This window comes from Pantherophis guttatus, chromosome 1, assembly GCF_059756535.1.
Source record: "Pantherophis guttatus breed Tessera chromosome 1, ASM5975653v1, whole genome shotgun sequence".
Classification (NCBI taxonomy): domain Eukaryota; kingdom Metazoa; phylum Chordata; class Lepidosauria; order Squamata; family Colubridae; genus Pantherophis; species Pantherophis guttatus.
Genome location: NC_142063.1, coordinates 203852885 through 203870254, shown reverse-complemented (window position 1 = coordinate 203870254; position 17370 = coordinate 203852885). Strand labels below are relative to the sequence as shown.

General features: G+C 38.3%; 1 protein-coding gene across 1 annotated transcript; it reads right to left on the bottom strand.

The window, feature by feature from the left end:
• Nucleotides 1-1013: 1013 nt before the first annotated feature.
• CKAP2 (cytoskeleton associated protein 2) lies at nucleotides 1014-12260 on the bottom strand. Its single transcript, XM_087886782.1, has 7 exons — nucleotides 12186-12260; nucleotides 11638-11695; nucleotides 10162-10934; nucleotides 9088-9301; nucleotides 7404-7473; nucleotides 6520-6847; nucleotides 1014-1874 (listed from the first exon to the last, which is right to left on the bottom strand). Exons 2-7 carry the CDS (start codon nucleotides 11638-11640, stop codon nucleotides 1664-1666), a joined length of 1599 nt encoding a protein of 532 aa, XP_087742908.1. The 5' UTR covers nucleotides 11641-11695; nucleotides 12186-12260; the 3' UTR covers nucleotides 1014-1663.
• Between the last annotated feature and the right edge of the window lie 5110 nt (nucleotides 12261-17370).

The following is a 17370-nucleotide window of genomic DNA, read 5'->3' as shown; positions in this document are numbered from 1 at the left end:
TCATAGTCAAGAAAGATGCTTGGGTACAGTGCAGTTAATGGCCAAATAATACCAATTGACCTTTAATATGAAGGTTATCCTGGTTTATAATAGAAAGGAATGCAATGAATTTTATGATTGAGTTCAAATGTACTGCTTGTAGATAGAGGCTGGTATGCCAAGATTGAGGAAAATCTCTGGCCTAGGAAACTGAAACAGGGAAACAACTTATCAATTTACTTCAATCTAATTATTTCAGTGGTAATGCAATCTTCAAAAAAACAGACACCTATACAAAAGGAATGCCACCAGATAAGAGTATATAGAAATCAAATTGACTGCTGGTACACTCATCCACTTTGACATCAATAGTGCTAAGAGATACTGGTAGAACCCATGATAAAATTCTGGAGTTCTTAAGAATTCAGCATCTTACATCCTACTCTCTGCTGAAGTTGTTGGGCGGTTTGGTGAGGGCAAATTGGCAGTTAGAAATCTTTTCTCCATGTAGAATAGATGATCTTCCAGGAAGTGGAATTATTGACATCCAATTGTTTTGCAAATATTTAAAATTCTTCCCTAGCCTCATTTGCATATATAACCTCTCTGAAAGCCTAAGTTTTGATTTGGCATGGTCAGATACCTCAACAGAGCAAATCAATGGACTAGAAATGGAAATGGACTAGAAATGTAGATAGGGTATGTTTGTTATATGTCCTTTATAAATATTGTTGATATAAAGAGCAAATATTTGCTGAAATATATTTAGAGTGTGCTTACTTTTTTACATGACCATGTTTTGTTAAATGTCTGGACTCCTTTCAGTTTCAGTTGGTGGACAAATCTCAAATAATTATCAATGTGTAAACTATTTGGGGCTATAAATATCTGTTAATGTTATACTCTTAAATACTCTTGAACCAAACTTCCAGACTATATGTAGCTGAGCAACAGTATGAAAGAAGATTGCCATTGCCACCTCCATGGATTTCAGCTGACAAATTGTTACTCCATGTCCTTAATAGGCACTAACATTTTATATAAAACTGGCAATTTTATTTCCACAAACTTCTCAAGAGTTGTTAATGTTCTATTTCAATCTCTTTGCCTACCCAAGCATATATAACATATACAACAATTAGTCTTAGACCAGAGACTATACATATATACATCAACATACATATAATACATGACATACATACATACATATATATATATATACATACACACCAAGAAATTCAGAAAAGTTTTCAAAAAGGTAAATTTTTAAAAAGTTTACAATATCAACATTAAAAGTGAATTAACATTCAACACATTAAAAATTATCAAAAAGGTTAGTGACTATTGGCAATATTTGTAAAGGTTATCTTCAGATCTACAAACTAGACACGTTTTTGTATTCCTTGCCCACAAAGTTCAACTTCGTTAAATGCTATCATTTCATTATAGTTTAGTGTCATCAATGATAAGATTGTTATAAATGTATCTCTTTTACATGTTAAAGCATAGCAATCCTTCCCATATTAGATATGTTTTGTTTATTTATTTAGTAACAGTAAAGCTAAATTAAGTTAGTTAAACCATGGGAATTTAACACCTGCACTGAATTAATTTCAGCTTAAATAAAAACGTGCTTTTATTCTCTGCTTTGCTCCCATTGACTGATAGTTGCAGTGTTGACAGTTTATAATGCATTGTTTGGTCGGTAGATGAAACCAGTGCCTTCATCTCCTAATTCTCCAAGCTGTTCAAGTGAAGAAACACAAGGGCTATGATCTTTCAGCATGCTTGGTAACTTATCTCCTTTTTCATGGATACGGCAGGACCGTCTCACAGGCGTTAGGAATTTCAGGTTTTTAATTGTAGAATCATCACACTGCAGCCTTTTCTTTGTGCTTAGGGTCAAAAAGAGAAATCATTTATGTATTTACAGGATTAGAATGCAATAATTCAATGTGGCTTGGCAACAGAACAGCCTTAGTAAGTGAATAACAGTAATACAAATATTAATTTGGCATTAAATATTTGAGTATTGTAAGAAAAATACATTGTTTCTCTATGGATAATGCATATATACTTATTTCAGCCATGTATGATTTTAGGAACATAAAACCATGCCAGTTTAAAAGACTGATCATTTTGACTGCCAAAACTGGTTTAGAAAATATTTCGGGATTTGGTTTTTGGGCCAAAGTTGCAAGTCTTAGTCACTGTTGCTATATACCTTTTTATAATGATATAGATCCAGGTGGCTTGTTTTATTACTTATAAAAAGTAAATGGAAACTCCTAAAGAATTGATTCAGTGCTCTTAACTTGATGGAGATCTGATTTATAGAGTTTACAATTGGTTTACATTATAATTTGCAACTCCTAATTTATGACCTATATTATGACATTATATTACTGAAATTTAAATACTTTGAAATTCTAAATATGCCACATCAATACTAAATGCAATATTACCACCGTTGCTATTTAAAATATTTATACATGGCTTCTAGACATCTAGTAGCAAGAGATTATTTTTCCTGACAATGTACTCTATTGCCCAGCAAGCCTAAAGGGAAGACAGATATGGTCAATATAATTGATAGGTGGAAATCTTTTAAAAAGTATATCATGTTAAAATCAAAGATTATTCCCCAAGAAATATGTACAATTATCTTTTTTCCAAACTCTCCAGATAAATTAGAACCAATGGCTATCCTGGCTACAATGACGATCTGGAATGAGCTCCCCCCAGAGATACGGAGGATTCCGGATCTGCGCACCTTCCGCCGCGAGCTGAAGACTCTTTTATTTCATCAAGCCGGCCTCGCCTAAATCTTCTCCCTTTTAAGTGTAAATTTTAAATTTTTACTGTATTTTAAAATATGAGTATTTTAAATTATGGGTATCAATTCAGCCAAATTTATTTAATTCATTTTATTCGATTTTAAATTTTGTATATGTATGTGTTTTATTTCATGGCTGTTCACCGCCCTGAGTCCTTCGGGAGTAGGGCGGTATAGAAATTCAATAAATAAATAAATAAATAAATAAAATGAGGACCCAGATTGTGGGGGCAATAAGCTGACTTTGTATAAATATACAAAAATATGAAGGCTATTGCTTAACACATTGTAAGCCGCCCTGTCTCCGGAGAAAGGCGGCATATAAATTAAAGCAAATAAATAAACAAATAAATAAATAAATTGTTGTCCTATTTGTCTTAAAGGAATTTAAGGGGTCCCAGGTAGTTTAGGGTGCTATGGGGTTGGGGGAAGAGTCATTAACAAGTTGAGGTAAGGAATTGCTGCAGTGTGACGCAAACTCAGGAGGGCCAGGGATAGGGTGTGTGGTTTGTGAGCAAAGGGGAGGAGGGCATGGTGTGTGAAAGCAAAAATATAGCTGGAGGTGAAGGAAATTTGCCTGAGTGACTTGCAACCTTCCCTGCTGGCTTTCCCATTGTCTTTGCTTGTGGGAAGTTAACTCGGAGGGTTACAAATGGTGATCATATGACCGTGGAATATGAAGCTAATCATAAGTCAACTGGTTGCAATGTCTTGAAATTGGAGCCTGGATAGCTCAGCAGACTAATGCATTGTAATTTAACTCCAGCTGTCTGCAATTAGTAAGTTCGAATCTTGCCAGGCTCAAGGTTGACTCAGCCTTCCATCCTTTCTAAGGTAGGTAAATTGAGGACCCAGTTTGTGGGGGCAATAAGCTGACTTTGTAAAAAATATACAAAAGTATGAAGGCTATTGCTTAACGCATTGTAAGCCGCCCTTAGTCTCCGGAGAAGGGCGGCATATAAATCAAATTTTAAAAAAATTGTTGAATTTGTGCTTGAAATTTGTACGCACCATGGTAAATTCAAATAGTTGAACAAATACTTGTAACTCAAGTACTACATACAGTGGCATTTTAGTTTAAAACAAAATACTTCTTTTGAAGATAGGCTATAACTGGTAAGATCTCATATTAAGACTTACCTAGTGGCGATAAAAGCGGCAAAATGTAACTATTTTTCCGCTCTTATCGCATCGGCAGATAATCGCCCGGCCGCCCTGTTTAGGGTGACCCGTTCCCTCCTTCATCTGGGAGCGCGGGAGGATCCCTTGCAGGGTCGTGCCGAGGATTTTGTTCAGTATCTGCACGATAAAATCACTCAGATTCGGGAAGGCTTGGTCTCTGACTGGGTAGGTACAGACGGGATGATGGGTGTCGGTCTTGAGACTGCCATCTGGGAGGAATTCGACCCTGTTGCTCCCGAGGACATGGACAGGATACTGGGGCGGCTGAACGCGACATGTTTATTGGACCCGTGTCCCTCCTGGTTGGTGCTGGCCTCCCGGGAGGTTACGCGAGGCTGGCTCCAGGGTATTATCAACGCTTCCTTGAGCGAGGGTGTCTTGCCGTCCGCCTTGAAAGAGGCGGTGGTGAGGCCCCTCCTCAAGAAGCCTGCTCTGGATCCGGCTGTTTTGGCTAACTATCGTCCGGTCTCCAACCTTCCCTTCTTGGCGAAGGTTGTTGAGAGTGTGGTGGCGCAACAGCTTCCTGGGTACCTGGATGAAGCTGTCTATCTGGATCCGCTCCAGTCCGGCTTCAGGCCTGGGCACAGCACGGAAACGGCATTGGTCGCGTTGGTGGATGATCTCTGGAGGGCTCAGGATAGGGGTTGTTCCTCTGTCCTGGTCCTGTTAGATCTCTCAGCGGCTTTTGATACCATCGACCATGGTATCCTGCTGCGCCGGTTGGAGGGGTTGGGAGTGGGGGGCACTGTTTTGCAGTGGTTCTCCTCCTATCTCTCTGACCGGTCGCAGTCGGTGTTGGCAGGGGGGCAGAGGTCGACCCCGAGGCGCCTTGTTTGTGGGGTGCCTCAGGGGTCAGTCCTCTCGCCCCTTCTGTTCAACATTTATGTGAAGCCGCTGGGTGAGATCATCCGTGGCTTTGGGGTGGAGTTCCATCAGTACGCTGATGATACTCAGCTGTACATCTCCACCCCGGGCCATCCCAACGATGCCCTTGAAGTGATGTCCCAGTGCCTGGAGGCCGTGCGGTTCTGGATGGGGAGTAACAGGCTCCGACTCAACCCTTCCAAGACCGAGTGGCTGTGGCTTCCGGCGTCCCGATATAGCCAGCTGGTACCATCGCTGGCTATTGGGGGCGAGTTATTGGCCCCCACGGATAGGGCTCGCAACTTGGGCGTCCTCCTGGATGCACGGCTGTCTTTAGAAGAGCATATGACGGCCGTGGCCAGGGGGGCTTTTTATCAGGTCCACCTGATTCGCCAGTTGCGTCCCTTTCTGGATCGGGATTCCTTACGCACAGTCACTCAGGCACTCGTCACTTCCCGCCTGGACTACTGTAATGCTCTCTACATGGGGCTCCCCTTGAGGAGTACCTGGAAGCTCCAACTGGTGCAGAATGCGGCCGCGCGGGGGATTATGGGAGCGAGGGGTCGCTCCCATGTGACACCTCTCCTGCGTGAGCTGCATTGGCTTCCAGTGGTCTTCCGGGTGCGCTTCAAGGTGTTGGTTACCACCTTTAAAGCGCTCCATGGCATAGGACCTGGGTACTTGCGGGACCGCCTTCTGCCGCCGATAGCCTCCCACCGTCCAGTACGTTCCCACAGAGAGGGACTCCTCAGGGTGCCATCGGCCAGGCAATGTCGGCTGGCGACCCCCAGGGGGAGGGCCTTCTCTGTGGCAGCCCCTGCCCTCTGGAACGATTTGCCCCCGGAGATAAGAAGGATATCGGATCTTCGGGTCTTTCGCCGAGCCCTGAAAACTCTTCTTTTCCAGCAAGCAGGGCTGGCGTGAACCCCGCCCCCCTTTTTTAGTTTTTAGTGGGTATTAATTGTTTAGTTTTAATTTGTTAATGGGTTTTAATTCGCACTGTTTTAATTCGGGCCAAAGTATATAATTCTTTTAATTAATTTTAAATTTTGTATTGTTATGTATTTTAGTTTTGGCTGTGCACCGCCCTGAGTCCACCAGGAGAAGGGCGGTATATAAATTGAATAAATAATAATAATAATAATAATAATAATAATAATAATAATAATAATAATAATAACTGGGAGCCTGATTCCAATAGGTAAATTTCAACCTGCCAATTTTCACTAATCAGTTTTTTGAGTCCTATAATGCAGGAGTCCCCAACCCTCGGGCCACGGACTGGTACTGAGCCTATTAGGAACTGGGCTGCACAAGCAAGTGAAGCTTCATCTGCGTATGAGCAGGATCTAGGTAGTGCACAAAACCATATCCCCACCACCACCAATCCATGGAAAAACTGTTTTCCCTGAAACTAATCCCTGGTACAAAGTTGCGAGCCATCTCTATAATGGTTTCCAGCTATTAACTTTGTTCTCAATCATAACCTTGAAATTGTTCCCCCCAACCCCCTAAACAAACTCAAATTGGTCAGGTTCACTTTTCCCAAATACTTGGATATTACTACACAAGTTGAGCATGATACCATCCTTTTCAGATTAAGGACAGCAACTCCACATCCTCAGACCCCACATAGAAAAGACCATATTAAGACTCACCTTTCCAAATGGGAAGTTGTTGACAAATTGTATTTTATTAAATATGAGCCTTTTTCATTTTTTGGAGTTTGAATCTCTAGGATTCTATCTTTTTCTGCATTGGTAGCAGTTTCTTCATTTTTTAAGTCTTTCTGCATCTGTTCTTTACTTTTGTTTTTTTTTCCCTCAGGAAAGTCTTCTTTGATTTTTGAGCAAATTTCTGTTGGTTCTTGAAAAGCTTCATTATTATGTTCCACCTCATTATTCAAACTGACTTCCTTGAAAGCCTCCTTTATCTCTGTTTCAGCTGGTCTCTCAGGATTTGCAGTGTTCTCCTCCTTCACACATTCTGAAAAAATATATTCGGTCATGGTATAAAGGCAGGGGTAGAGAGCCATGGCCCTTTTATGACTTGTGGACTTCAACTCCCAGAATTCCTGAGCCAGCAAGAGTTTTCAACAATATTTGAGAAGCCATTGATTGCCAATCCCTGAACTACAGCTTTCATAACAGATGGCTATCCAAACTCTGTTTAAATACATCTAGTTTAACATAGGTGCAACTGCTACCAGGGCTACAAGTAAAGTTCCAATTAAGCTCATGCCTATGCAAAGAAATCAAGTGAACTAACACAGAGGTCTCCAACATGGCTGGCTCAGGAATTCTGGGCGTTGAAGTCCACAGGTCATAAAAGAGCCATGGTTCCCCATTCCTGGTATAAGGCAATTCAATATTTAAGCCTGTTAAAAGAAATTCAAAAGGTACTAAAGATGGAGGCAAATAAAAATATCTATGTTGCTTATAACAAGTAAAATGCAGAGTGAAGCATCACTCTGCATCAGTGTCAGGTTTAGCAAGGCAAAATTGAAGATTTGAGGAAACTAATAAATAATGTTAAATCTTACCATCAGTTTTTGATGGGTCTCGTCTAGCCTTTATAACATCTGCAAAAGTATGACGCAGCTCATCCTTAGGCTGAAAAACCAATTATTAATTTCCAGTTAGCTTAGCTAATTATTTTAGAAAATTTATGACTGCCCAGCTCACTCACTGTGACTATAGATGGCTTACAAAAATAAAACCCTAAATACAAAATTCAATAAACCCTTACCCTCCTCCCCCCAATAAACCACTTGCTCTTTATCACCCTAAGGTCCTCAGGCCACTGGCAAAACCATGTCTTGTAATTATTTACAATATTATAAAAGATCACTATTCAAATGAAACTGGAGATCCAGGTTCAAATTTCCTCAGATATTTTATTAATCAAATTTATATGGCAATCCACCACCCAGGTGACACCGGGTAGAGTAAAATAATATGCTTATGGTTATCTTAGACTGGTCACTCCCACATAAGACTGCTGAACAGAAGAGGATTGGACAATCAACTATACCAATCTCATGACTTTAAATAAATGGTAGAATGTTTTTAACTTTTTAAAAAGTGTAACTTTAAAAAACTGTTTTAACTAAACAATTAAAATATGAGAAAGTTTATAAATATATACATCTCTCATTGGCAAAGAACTGAAAACAAAATTAAATTTAGTGAAACACATTTAAGAGTGTTTACCTGCGCTCCTGCAAGAATTGCATTTTCATAAATAGTTATTACTTTTTCCGTGGAGCGAAACTGTTCAAGACGCATCTGGCACACCCAATACTTAGCAAACTTTTTTGCTTCTGGTAATTTCACTACCAAGTTTTCCAAAATGGAATGTACTGTTTCACCTAAAAACCCCTGAAGAGAAATAGCAAGGAAAAAATGTACCAAATATATTTCAACTGTATGAGTTCTAGAGAAATGTTACATTAGTATGTTGCATAAGCAGACTGCAGTTGACTTATAACTATTCATTTAACAGTTAAAAGATGCAACTGGGTTGAAAAAAGTGACTGGTGATCTGTTCTCCGAGTTACGACATCTCATCATCCCCACTCATGTGATAGCAACTCAGATGCTTAGTAACAGGCGTGCCATTTGTTTGTAGTGTCTTGTGGTCATAAGATTCCTATTTGTTGCTTTCCCAGCCTGCCTCTGAGTCTATTGGGAAAGCCAAATTCACTAATGACCAAGTGATTCACTTAACTGTGGTTTGCATGATTGCTATAAAAATTATCATAAAATTGGCTCTGGTCACATGGTAACTCACTTTACAAGTGCACCACCATACATCAGAAATGCCAGTCCCAATTGTGGTTATAAGCCAAAGACTACCTATAATGCATAAGCTTCTGTGAATTAGTTTATATTTTCATAATCCAGAGAAAAATGAGGCTAGCCTTTTATTTAACACAAAACTTCAAAGAATTTTCTCTATTGTAGTAATAAACATCTCTGTGTTCCACAATTCAGTCTTTTTTCTCCATTCAGGACAGATCCAATTGTTCTAGTTACAATAGAAAATGACATATAAGATTTTGTCATGATGTAGCCTACCAACTCTCTTCACATTGATCCATTGTAAGACCAGTTGTCTTCGAAGTCCAGTATGTCTTGTACCTTCAGAATTTATAGAACTAAATAAAGTACAAGAATGTTATAAAAGTTAATTCAACATTATGGTGGCTTATTTAAGCATCATACCTTTTCAATGAGATCCAGACATTCTGTAAGTGTCTTGTTGACCTTATCACTAAGCTGTCCTTGTTCGTCTTCTTCAACGATGGTAGCCCAAAATGATTCAACTGGCTCTTTCATAGTTTGCTGACATGCTGTTTCTTTAGGCTGGCTATTTGCAGGTAAGGTGTTATGTACCTTCTTTATCCCTTTTGAAGCCTGCCATTCAGCTAGCTGAAGTCTAAAAGATAAAATTTAAGTTGATTAGTACAATACTTCATTTTGCATTTTAGCTAGATATAATTCATGTAACAGCTACCCAGTTATGTAGCTACAGTGGAATGAGGTCTGTCAATTCACAGCTCCTCATATCTATCTCAAAGAACATTTACATTACGAGATTAAAAATCAACTGTCAAGCAGTTAATATTCAAAATTGCAATTACAAGTCATGATTATCAGAAAAATAAGGCAAAGATAGTTGCTATTTGCAGCTATCAGAGCTAAGCTGAAAAAGTCAGAGCTGTCTGTATTTTTGTGTCATCCAGCAGTCAACTGGCAATTGTAGTTCAGATCCAATGATCTACCAAAACAAAACACCTCTTCCAGTGAAAGCAGAGAAATAATCCTGTAAACCTAAATGGCATCTAAGATTTTTGCATGTATCATAATTATCAGGTATATAGGACTAGAGCGAAAGAAATACGATTTATCACAGAGTGGCGAGCACACAATTAATTTATCTTCTGTAATAACAGATGTGAAAGCATCCTATTTTCAAGTCCCAAAACTCAGTATGTACAATCGCTTTAAACTGTTGATTATTCAAGGCTTATTTAAGACAAAGTATACAAGGGGTACAAGGGTTCATTTTCTTTTTTGTACAATTTACATTTTCATAATGTTTAGTCATAAAGCAGTTTGCTTGATTTTGGTGTACCATGTTGATCAAACCCAGCTAAATGAGATTTATTCCATAAAATCTAGCAAGCCAGCCATAGCTTGGTACATTATATAAATTGTCTGAAAAATTCCAACTGCTTTTTGATGTTGTATTGTCCCATCATATTTTGATACAAAAATTGCAGGCATTTACATTACCTTCTCACATCTACAGATGTCGGAGCTTTTTTGATAATCGATTTTGTAGCATGACTTTCAGAAAGTGGCACTTTTAGGCTTCCACTAACAGTTTTAGATGAAGCAGGTTTCTTTGTCCTCAGGGCAGAATTATTATTGATTGGAACAGTCTTTAACAGTGATTTCCGATTGCTGAAAGAGTTTTTTTGGGTTGTCCCAGTATTCTCTGTGCCACCACTAATAGACTGTTTCTCTTGATTCAGAATAGTTTTGGGATGATAAACAGAAACTCTTACAGTGCTGATCTGAAAAGGGGTGGAATTTAGGGCCTTAGGAGCACCAGCGTTGCTAGTGACTTTAGCATCCTTTATGCTTGTATTAGTTGTGGCTGACTTTACTCTTGATTTAGGCAGAGTAGGAGGAGAATTTCTAGGCTCATTTGTTGGAACTTTTCTGAAGGAATTTACCTTAGAAGAAACTATTTTGCCCCGATATGAGCCAAGTATACGTTTATCTGAAATGCATGGAACAGAATTGGAGACATCTGCTTTTATCTGTTTCTTTACGTTTGCTTTCTGTAAAAAGGTCTGAGTAAATGACATAACCTTCGATTTTACTGCTGCAGATTCAGTATCTCCTACTGTCTTATTGTTTGGAGAATTACAATTTGTATCTGTCTTAATTTGTTTCAATACATGGGAATTTAAATTTTTAGGAGAAACAAAAGTGTTTTCAAGTATACTGTCTCCTTCATTCCATATACCGGTAGATATGTTGGCATTTTCTTTATCTTCCTGAAAAAAATTAACATAGCATTAACTAACATGAACATTTTCTTTTAAAATACTCTTTAACGTTAGAGTGATGTGAGGCACATGGCATCTTGACATACATATACTTCTTAATATCACTTTTCATCAATTATAACATATTAGAAAAGCTATAACATCAGGACAGTTTTTGCTTATCTTTTACAGATAGTCCTCGACTTATGATCACAACTGGCCCAAAATTTATGTTGTTAATATTTAAGTGAGTTTTGTCCCATTTTACTTATAACCTTTCTTGCTACAGTTGTTAAGTGAATCCTTGCAGTTGTTAAGTTAATAACAATTACTAAATGACTCTGGCTTCCCCATTGATTTTGCTTGTCATAAGGTTGCAAAAAGTGATCATATGACCAGAACACTGCAATGGTCACAACTGTGAAAAACAGTCATAAGTCACTTTTTTCATGTCGTTATAACTTCACTAAATGAACTGTTGTAAGGCGATGACTACCTGTATATTTATTGCATATTAGAGTTTAAAAAACTCTAATGTACAAGAACCCTGCCTGGCTTATACAGTACCCCAAAATCCTTCCTTACATTTCCTATATCTTTTGGTATAACAGTTTTTTTAAAGACAGAAATTCCTAGATCCCGTCTCTTACTTGTATGATAAATCTGCCTTCAGCTCCAATCTAAGATACCAATGATATCTTTTATGACTCACCATTTCTTTTTGTTGTTGGTTGTTGACAGAATTCAGTTTTCTAACTTTTCTGGATTTTCTAAAAAGAAAAAACACTTGCAACTTTTAATATAAAGCCTCATTTACACAATAAAAAATGTTTTAAGCAGAGCAATTCTATACATATTGTTTTCTGGGTTTCTTCTGAAAAGATTGCAGAATATGCAAGAAACGGTTCAACCAGACAAACCCATTCAAGTTGCACTACCAGATGACACATGCTGTTTTATACTTGAATGAAAACAAGCACAGGAGAGAAGCAGTCTGACTTCAGGCATCACAGCGATCAGAAGACTGATGCCTGTCTTCAGAAAATTTAAATCATAACCAACCAAGCCCCAACCGCTGCCCCACCCCCCAAAGGAAGAGCCTCTTTTTCCGGCTTCGCTTGTACAGCTAGAATCCAAGACTATTCCATCCAACCAAGTGGAAAACTTGTCCTTCTAATAAATCCAAAATAAACTTGCTTTTGCTCAGTTTTTTTTAATAGCTGCACCCCATCCGACCCCACCTTACGGCGCTTTACCCACCCGCTTGCCTTGCAAAGAAAAGATTCACTCACAGAAGCGACACAACCGACTCCTCGATGTCCTACACAGCCGTTTGAATTTAATCTCGCGCCTGGCCGTCACGTGGGCGACACGGCCCTGCCGATTGGTGCAGCCGGGGGTTTGAAATTAGCCAACCAGGGAACAACAAGATGTTATTCGGCTGACTCTTCTCTTCAGCGCTCAGCAGCCTGTGTGGTTCGTTTAAAAAATGCATACCGGCTGTTACAATTTTTTTTCTTCCTCCCTAGAGGATAACTGTCCAAATCGGCTACTTTATGCATATGTTTTGCATCTGCTTATATCCTAGTCCTACCTCGCCTTTTTTCCTTCTGTAATTTGTGAGTTCCTTGTTTTTTTGGAATGAATGCGTGCTGCAGCACAACTTTGTGCAGTTCATTTTTCCTCTCTTCATTTTCAAAGAAAGGAAAGAAGGAAAATTAAGAGTCTGAAAAAAAATTCGGGGAAAAAATATATTGTTCCACCAGGTTGGAAGGAATTGTTTCTTTTATAAGTAGAGATTTATTACAATACCATTAAAACTTCATGGCTTCTAGTTTTAAACATGCTTATTGTGTTCAAAAGTTACCCCACACAATTTGGAAGCAATTTGGTTTATTGTTATTATAAAAAGGGGGAAAAAACCTGTCATACAAGTAATTAATTTTCATTAAGATGTTGGAGTCTATTATTTGGAATTAGATATAAGAAAATGTATAGAGACAAGATGTAATTATGATACTTTAAATAGTTTAAAATAATGGAAAACTAATGGATACATGAATGAAATAACTTTTAGAAATAAGTTTTACTTAAAATAAGAGAAATTGGAATAATTGGAATATTTTTAATTGCATGATTGGAGTCTATAAAAGGACAAATTCTAAAAATATAAATAAGATTAATTAGGGAAAACTGCTATATAGGTAATTGATTATTAAGATATTGGAGTGTATTACTTGGAATAAGATTTAAGAAAATGTATGGCATAAAATGTTCTGGTTTATTATTTTGATGTTAAATGAATGAATGTAATATTAGGAATTACGTTAAATGAGATTTTAAATTTAAGGGGTTTCATATAGAGATGAAGGGAAAAGTGAAATTTGATGAAGATTAGAGCTAGGATGAATGGGCAATACAGATTCAAAAAAAGGAAAAGAAGGGGAAATTATGGCAAAAGAAATATATAAATTGTATTGAAAAATTGTTTAAATTTATGAACTGGCCAATACTCTGTTCAGAAAAAAAATACATTGTGTGTGTGTGTGTGTGTGTGTGTGTGTGTGTGTGTGTGTGTGTGTGAAAAAAAAACTTTTTACAAAAAAAAAGTTACCCCACGCTGGGCAGGTGGGAATTAGAGAAAAATATTCTTGAGCTATTTTAGAAAAACTGTAAAGGTAGAGTATAGGAAATTGGCACCCACCCCTCCTGGAAGAATGAAGTATTTTGGGAAATATTAAAAAGGGCAAAATGTGTTTCCCTGGATGAGAAATGGAGAAACATGTTTTAAAGACAAAGCAGCTCCCACCTTCCTGCCTCCCCCCCACACCTTTGTCAATGGGCCAGAGGCAGAAACCCAATCCCTACCACCACCTTTGTCATTGGACCATCATCTGCAACACAATAGGACCCATCTAGCAACAGAAACTCACCACATGGTACCTGGGAAGATTACATCAACCAGCAAGGCAAGTTAAGACCTCCCACCCCCTGGGAGTCTGACAACCAATCAGGATACTCTTCCTGTGCCCCAGGAAGTTCAAAGCTCAGAGAGGGCGTAAAACCAAGGCACGCTCACCATCTTGCCCCTTTTCTGCTCAGGAACTCAAACCATGTGATCCTAACCACCATCTTTCCAAATAGTCTCCATGTTTCCAGTGTCTTTTTCCCCACTTGGAACTGAACCCAGAAGGATATTTCTTCCTATAGGAGTGAATGGATAGCAAATCATAATTTAATAAGCACACATGCTTACTCAGAGCTATATCCAAGTGTAGTTCTCTGATTTCTTTTTGGTAGAGATTAATTGAAAGCTTGCCACTATATTCCCATCTCTGAAATGTGAAACATCACAGCTGTAGATCATAAATTGAAGGTCTAGGCTAGGGTTTGCCAGACTTTGATTTAGACTACTCACTAGAAGCATTAATAATAAAGCTGAAGCTTAAATATTTTGACTACACAAAGCAGAACAAGTGTCTTTAGAAATATTGGAAAAAATTGAAGGCAGTGGGAAAAAAACCCTAGCAAAATTCAAGATGGGTAGAAATATAACACAAACAGTAGCCTGCTGGATCAGATCCTTGGCCTGTGTAGTCCAGCAGTTTATTCTCACAGTGGCCAACAAATTGTACAAAGAACAATACTAATCTCCCAGCAATGTCACACTGCCATCAAGGTTAATAACCACAGATCCACGTAACTTCCATGAATCTGTCCAAATATTTTTTGAATCCTGGTAGCCAGTTCCATGTCTCATGATAGTGAGTTCCATATTATATATTTATATGGGGAGGGGGGGGTGGCAACTTTTGTCCATCCTGAATTAATTAATTCCAGGAATGAATTTAACTGGATTTCTTCTGGTTCTAGTATCTTGGGAAAAGGAAAATAGTTTATCTTTGTCCACTTTATCTACACCATGCATAATTGTGTACACTTCCATCATGTCCTCTCCCATTTGCCTCCTTTCTAGACTTAAAAACTCCAGTGCCACAATCCTTTCTTATAGGTAAGCTGCTCAAGCCTTTTCATCATTGTAGTTGCTCTTTTCTGAACTTTCTCTACATCCATTGAGAAATATTATAGATGTACTTAAAATACTGATTTATATACAATATACAATAATATACAATATACAATAATATCTAATACAATATTAGATATTGCCATCTCTATAATTTTTATTAACCCTCCCTAACATGCTCTTTGTCTTTTCTACAGACCATATACACATTGAACTGTTTACCATTCTTCAAGATTTCTTTCCTCACCAATCACTACTAAATTTGTTCCCATTAGTTTGAATAGTAGTTAGGAGTATTGGCCCTAACATGCATCATTTTACACTTGTTCATCTCTGCCATTTTGATACCCGCACCCCTAATATACAAAGTCATTTATTGTTTATCCCATTTATACAATTTAGTGTCATCAGCAAACTTAGCTAGTCCACTAGTTCCACTCAATTCCAGATCATTTATAATTATATTAAAAAGCACTGTCCTAGAAAAGAACCATGGGAGACCTCACTGGTTACATTCCTCCATTGTGATAAATTTTCATTTACTCCTACTCTTGTTTTCTGTACCCTGTTCTGTGGTGGATTTTATGGTCTGGAAATGCTTCTACTTCATAGTACTCAGGAGGCATTTTTGAAGAAATCTAATCTTTTCACCCAAGATACATTTATATGGTATTTTGTTGTTAAAATTAGACAATTGTCCAATACAGTATAGCTGAATCGAAGGCAGTACAGCTGCGTCCACCTCCACCTTAAGGAGGTCTCTGCTCATCTCTTCAAGGACAAGGGTATCTCCTTTTCTTGCAGTGGGACAGTCATAATAATTTGGACCTATCTTCCCACACTTTCCTTGGAAACCCATACATTTGCATCCTTTTGAGTTGAGCTGGTTTCCTTGTGACTTAAAAGGCCATTTCCATATAGTTTACTTGGCAAGAATGTGAAAAAGGTTTGCCATTGCCTTTGAGATATTTTTTTCAGCTTCTTAGTCTTGTCTTGTTTGAAAATTTCTTTGTGATTCATTTAGTAGCTACATCTACATGACTAGCTTTTTGAGATTAGCCAAATTCCTAGTCTAGATACTGAGGAACTAATTTAATAGGTCACATTGGTGAGGGGTGATAAACAATGTGATGTAATGGGATTTCATTCCAAATACATATAACAGTGTTTGCTGGAAATGGAAGGTTTTTTTTTAAACAAATAGAATACAAGTTCCCACATTTTGTATACCAACGCTTCTGTTAAAGAATGGGGTTTTGAATGTGTTACAGTGAATGTCTAAATTCAGTATAAATGTGCCGTTCCTTCTTGTGATTTATTGATACCATTTGGAGATGCAAAATCCAATCTGATCTATACAATTTATTTGAAAATAAATTTTCCATGGACTGAGTTTAGGGTGGAAATCAATCAAATTTGCCCCTTAATATTCAGGAAAGCCTATTTTCTTCAGTCTCATCTCTCCTCTTGTTCAGTTAGAAAGTCAGACTGACTGCCACTGACTAGAAGTCTTAGAATAACTTTAATATACACTAATCAGCATACATTAAAATTTTGTTGCATATAGCTCTCAATATATACTACATCTCTAATATACAGTGCATAACATGACTAAATACAAAAGTATCCTTATACCCATATATATGACACAGATATATATATATACATACACACATATATATACCCATATATATGTCATATGTGACACAGAGAAACAACGCAGAAACAACAGTTTTAAGAATTATCACGGAACAAATTTGAAGGGAACGTCTGGCAGAGTGGAACGGTGGTGGTGGTGGGTGCCGTGCTTAAAAAAAAAATGAGTCAAACTATTCTCCAAAGCAGTGGTCCCCAACCCCCGGTCCGCGGACCAGTGCCGGGCCGTGGAGTACCTGGCACCGGGCCGCGCAGCGGCCGGGAGACATGAACGCTGCAGCGCAAAGGCTCCTGGGCCGTGCGCAAAAGCTCCTGGGCCGTGCGCAATGGGCCGTGCGCAAAAGCTCCTGGGCCGTGCCCCCACCCCTGCGCGCGCTCAGCGGGCCGCGGAGATAAAAAGGTTGGGGACCACTGCTCCAAAGCACCCGAAGGCAGAAGAAGCAATGGATTGAAACTAATCAAGGAGAGAAGCAACCTAGAACTAAGGGGCGTGCATAAACGCACCAACGTGCCTACCGTCCGTCCTAATGTTTTCTTTTATTCGTATCCTTTTCATGTATTTATAATTATGTTTACACTTGTATCTGTCATAAAGTACATGCTTGACGAAAATAAATAAATAAATAAATAAAACGAAATAAAAACTAAGGAGAAATTTGCTCACAATTGGAACAATTAATCAATGGAACGAATTGCCTCCAGAAATTGTGAACGCTCCAACACTGGAGGTTTTTAAGAAGAGATTGGACAACCGTGTATCTG

Excerpts from the sequence above, each read along its gene's own strand:
- CKAP2 (XM_087886782.1), bottom strand. Across the intron at positions 6,848-7,403 it reads AGACCCATCAAAAACTGATG|AATGTGTGAAGGAGGAGAAC; the intron begins GTAAGATTTAAC and ends ATATTTTTTCAG. Across the intron at positions 1,875-6,519 it reads ACAACTTCCCATTTGGAAAG|CACAAAGAAAAGGCTGCAGT; the intron begins GTGAGTCTTAAT and ends TTTGACCCTAAG.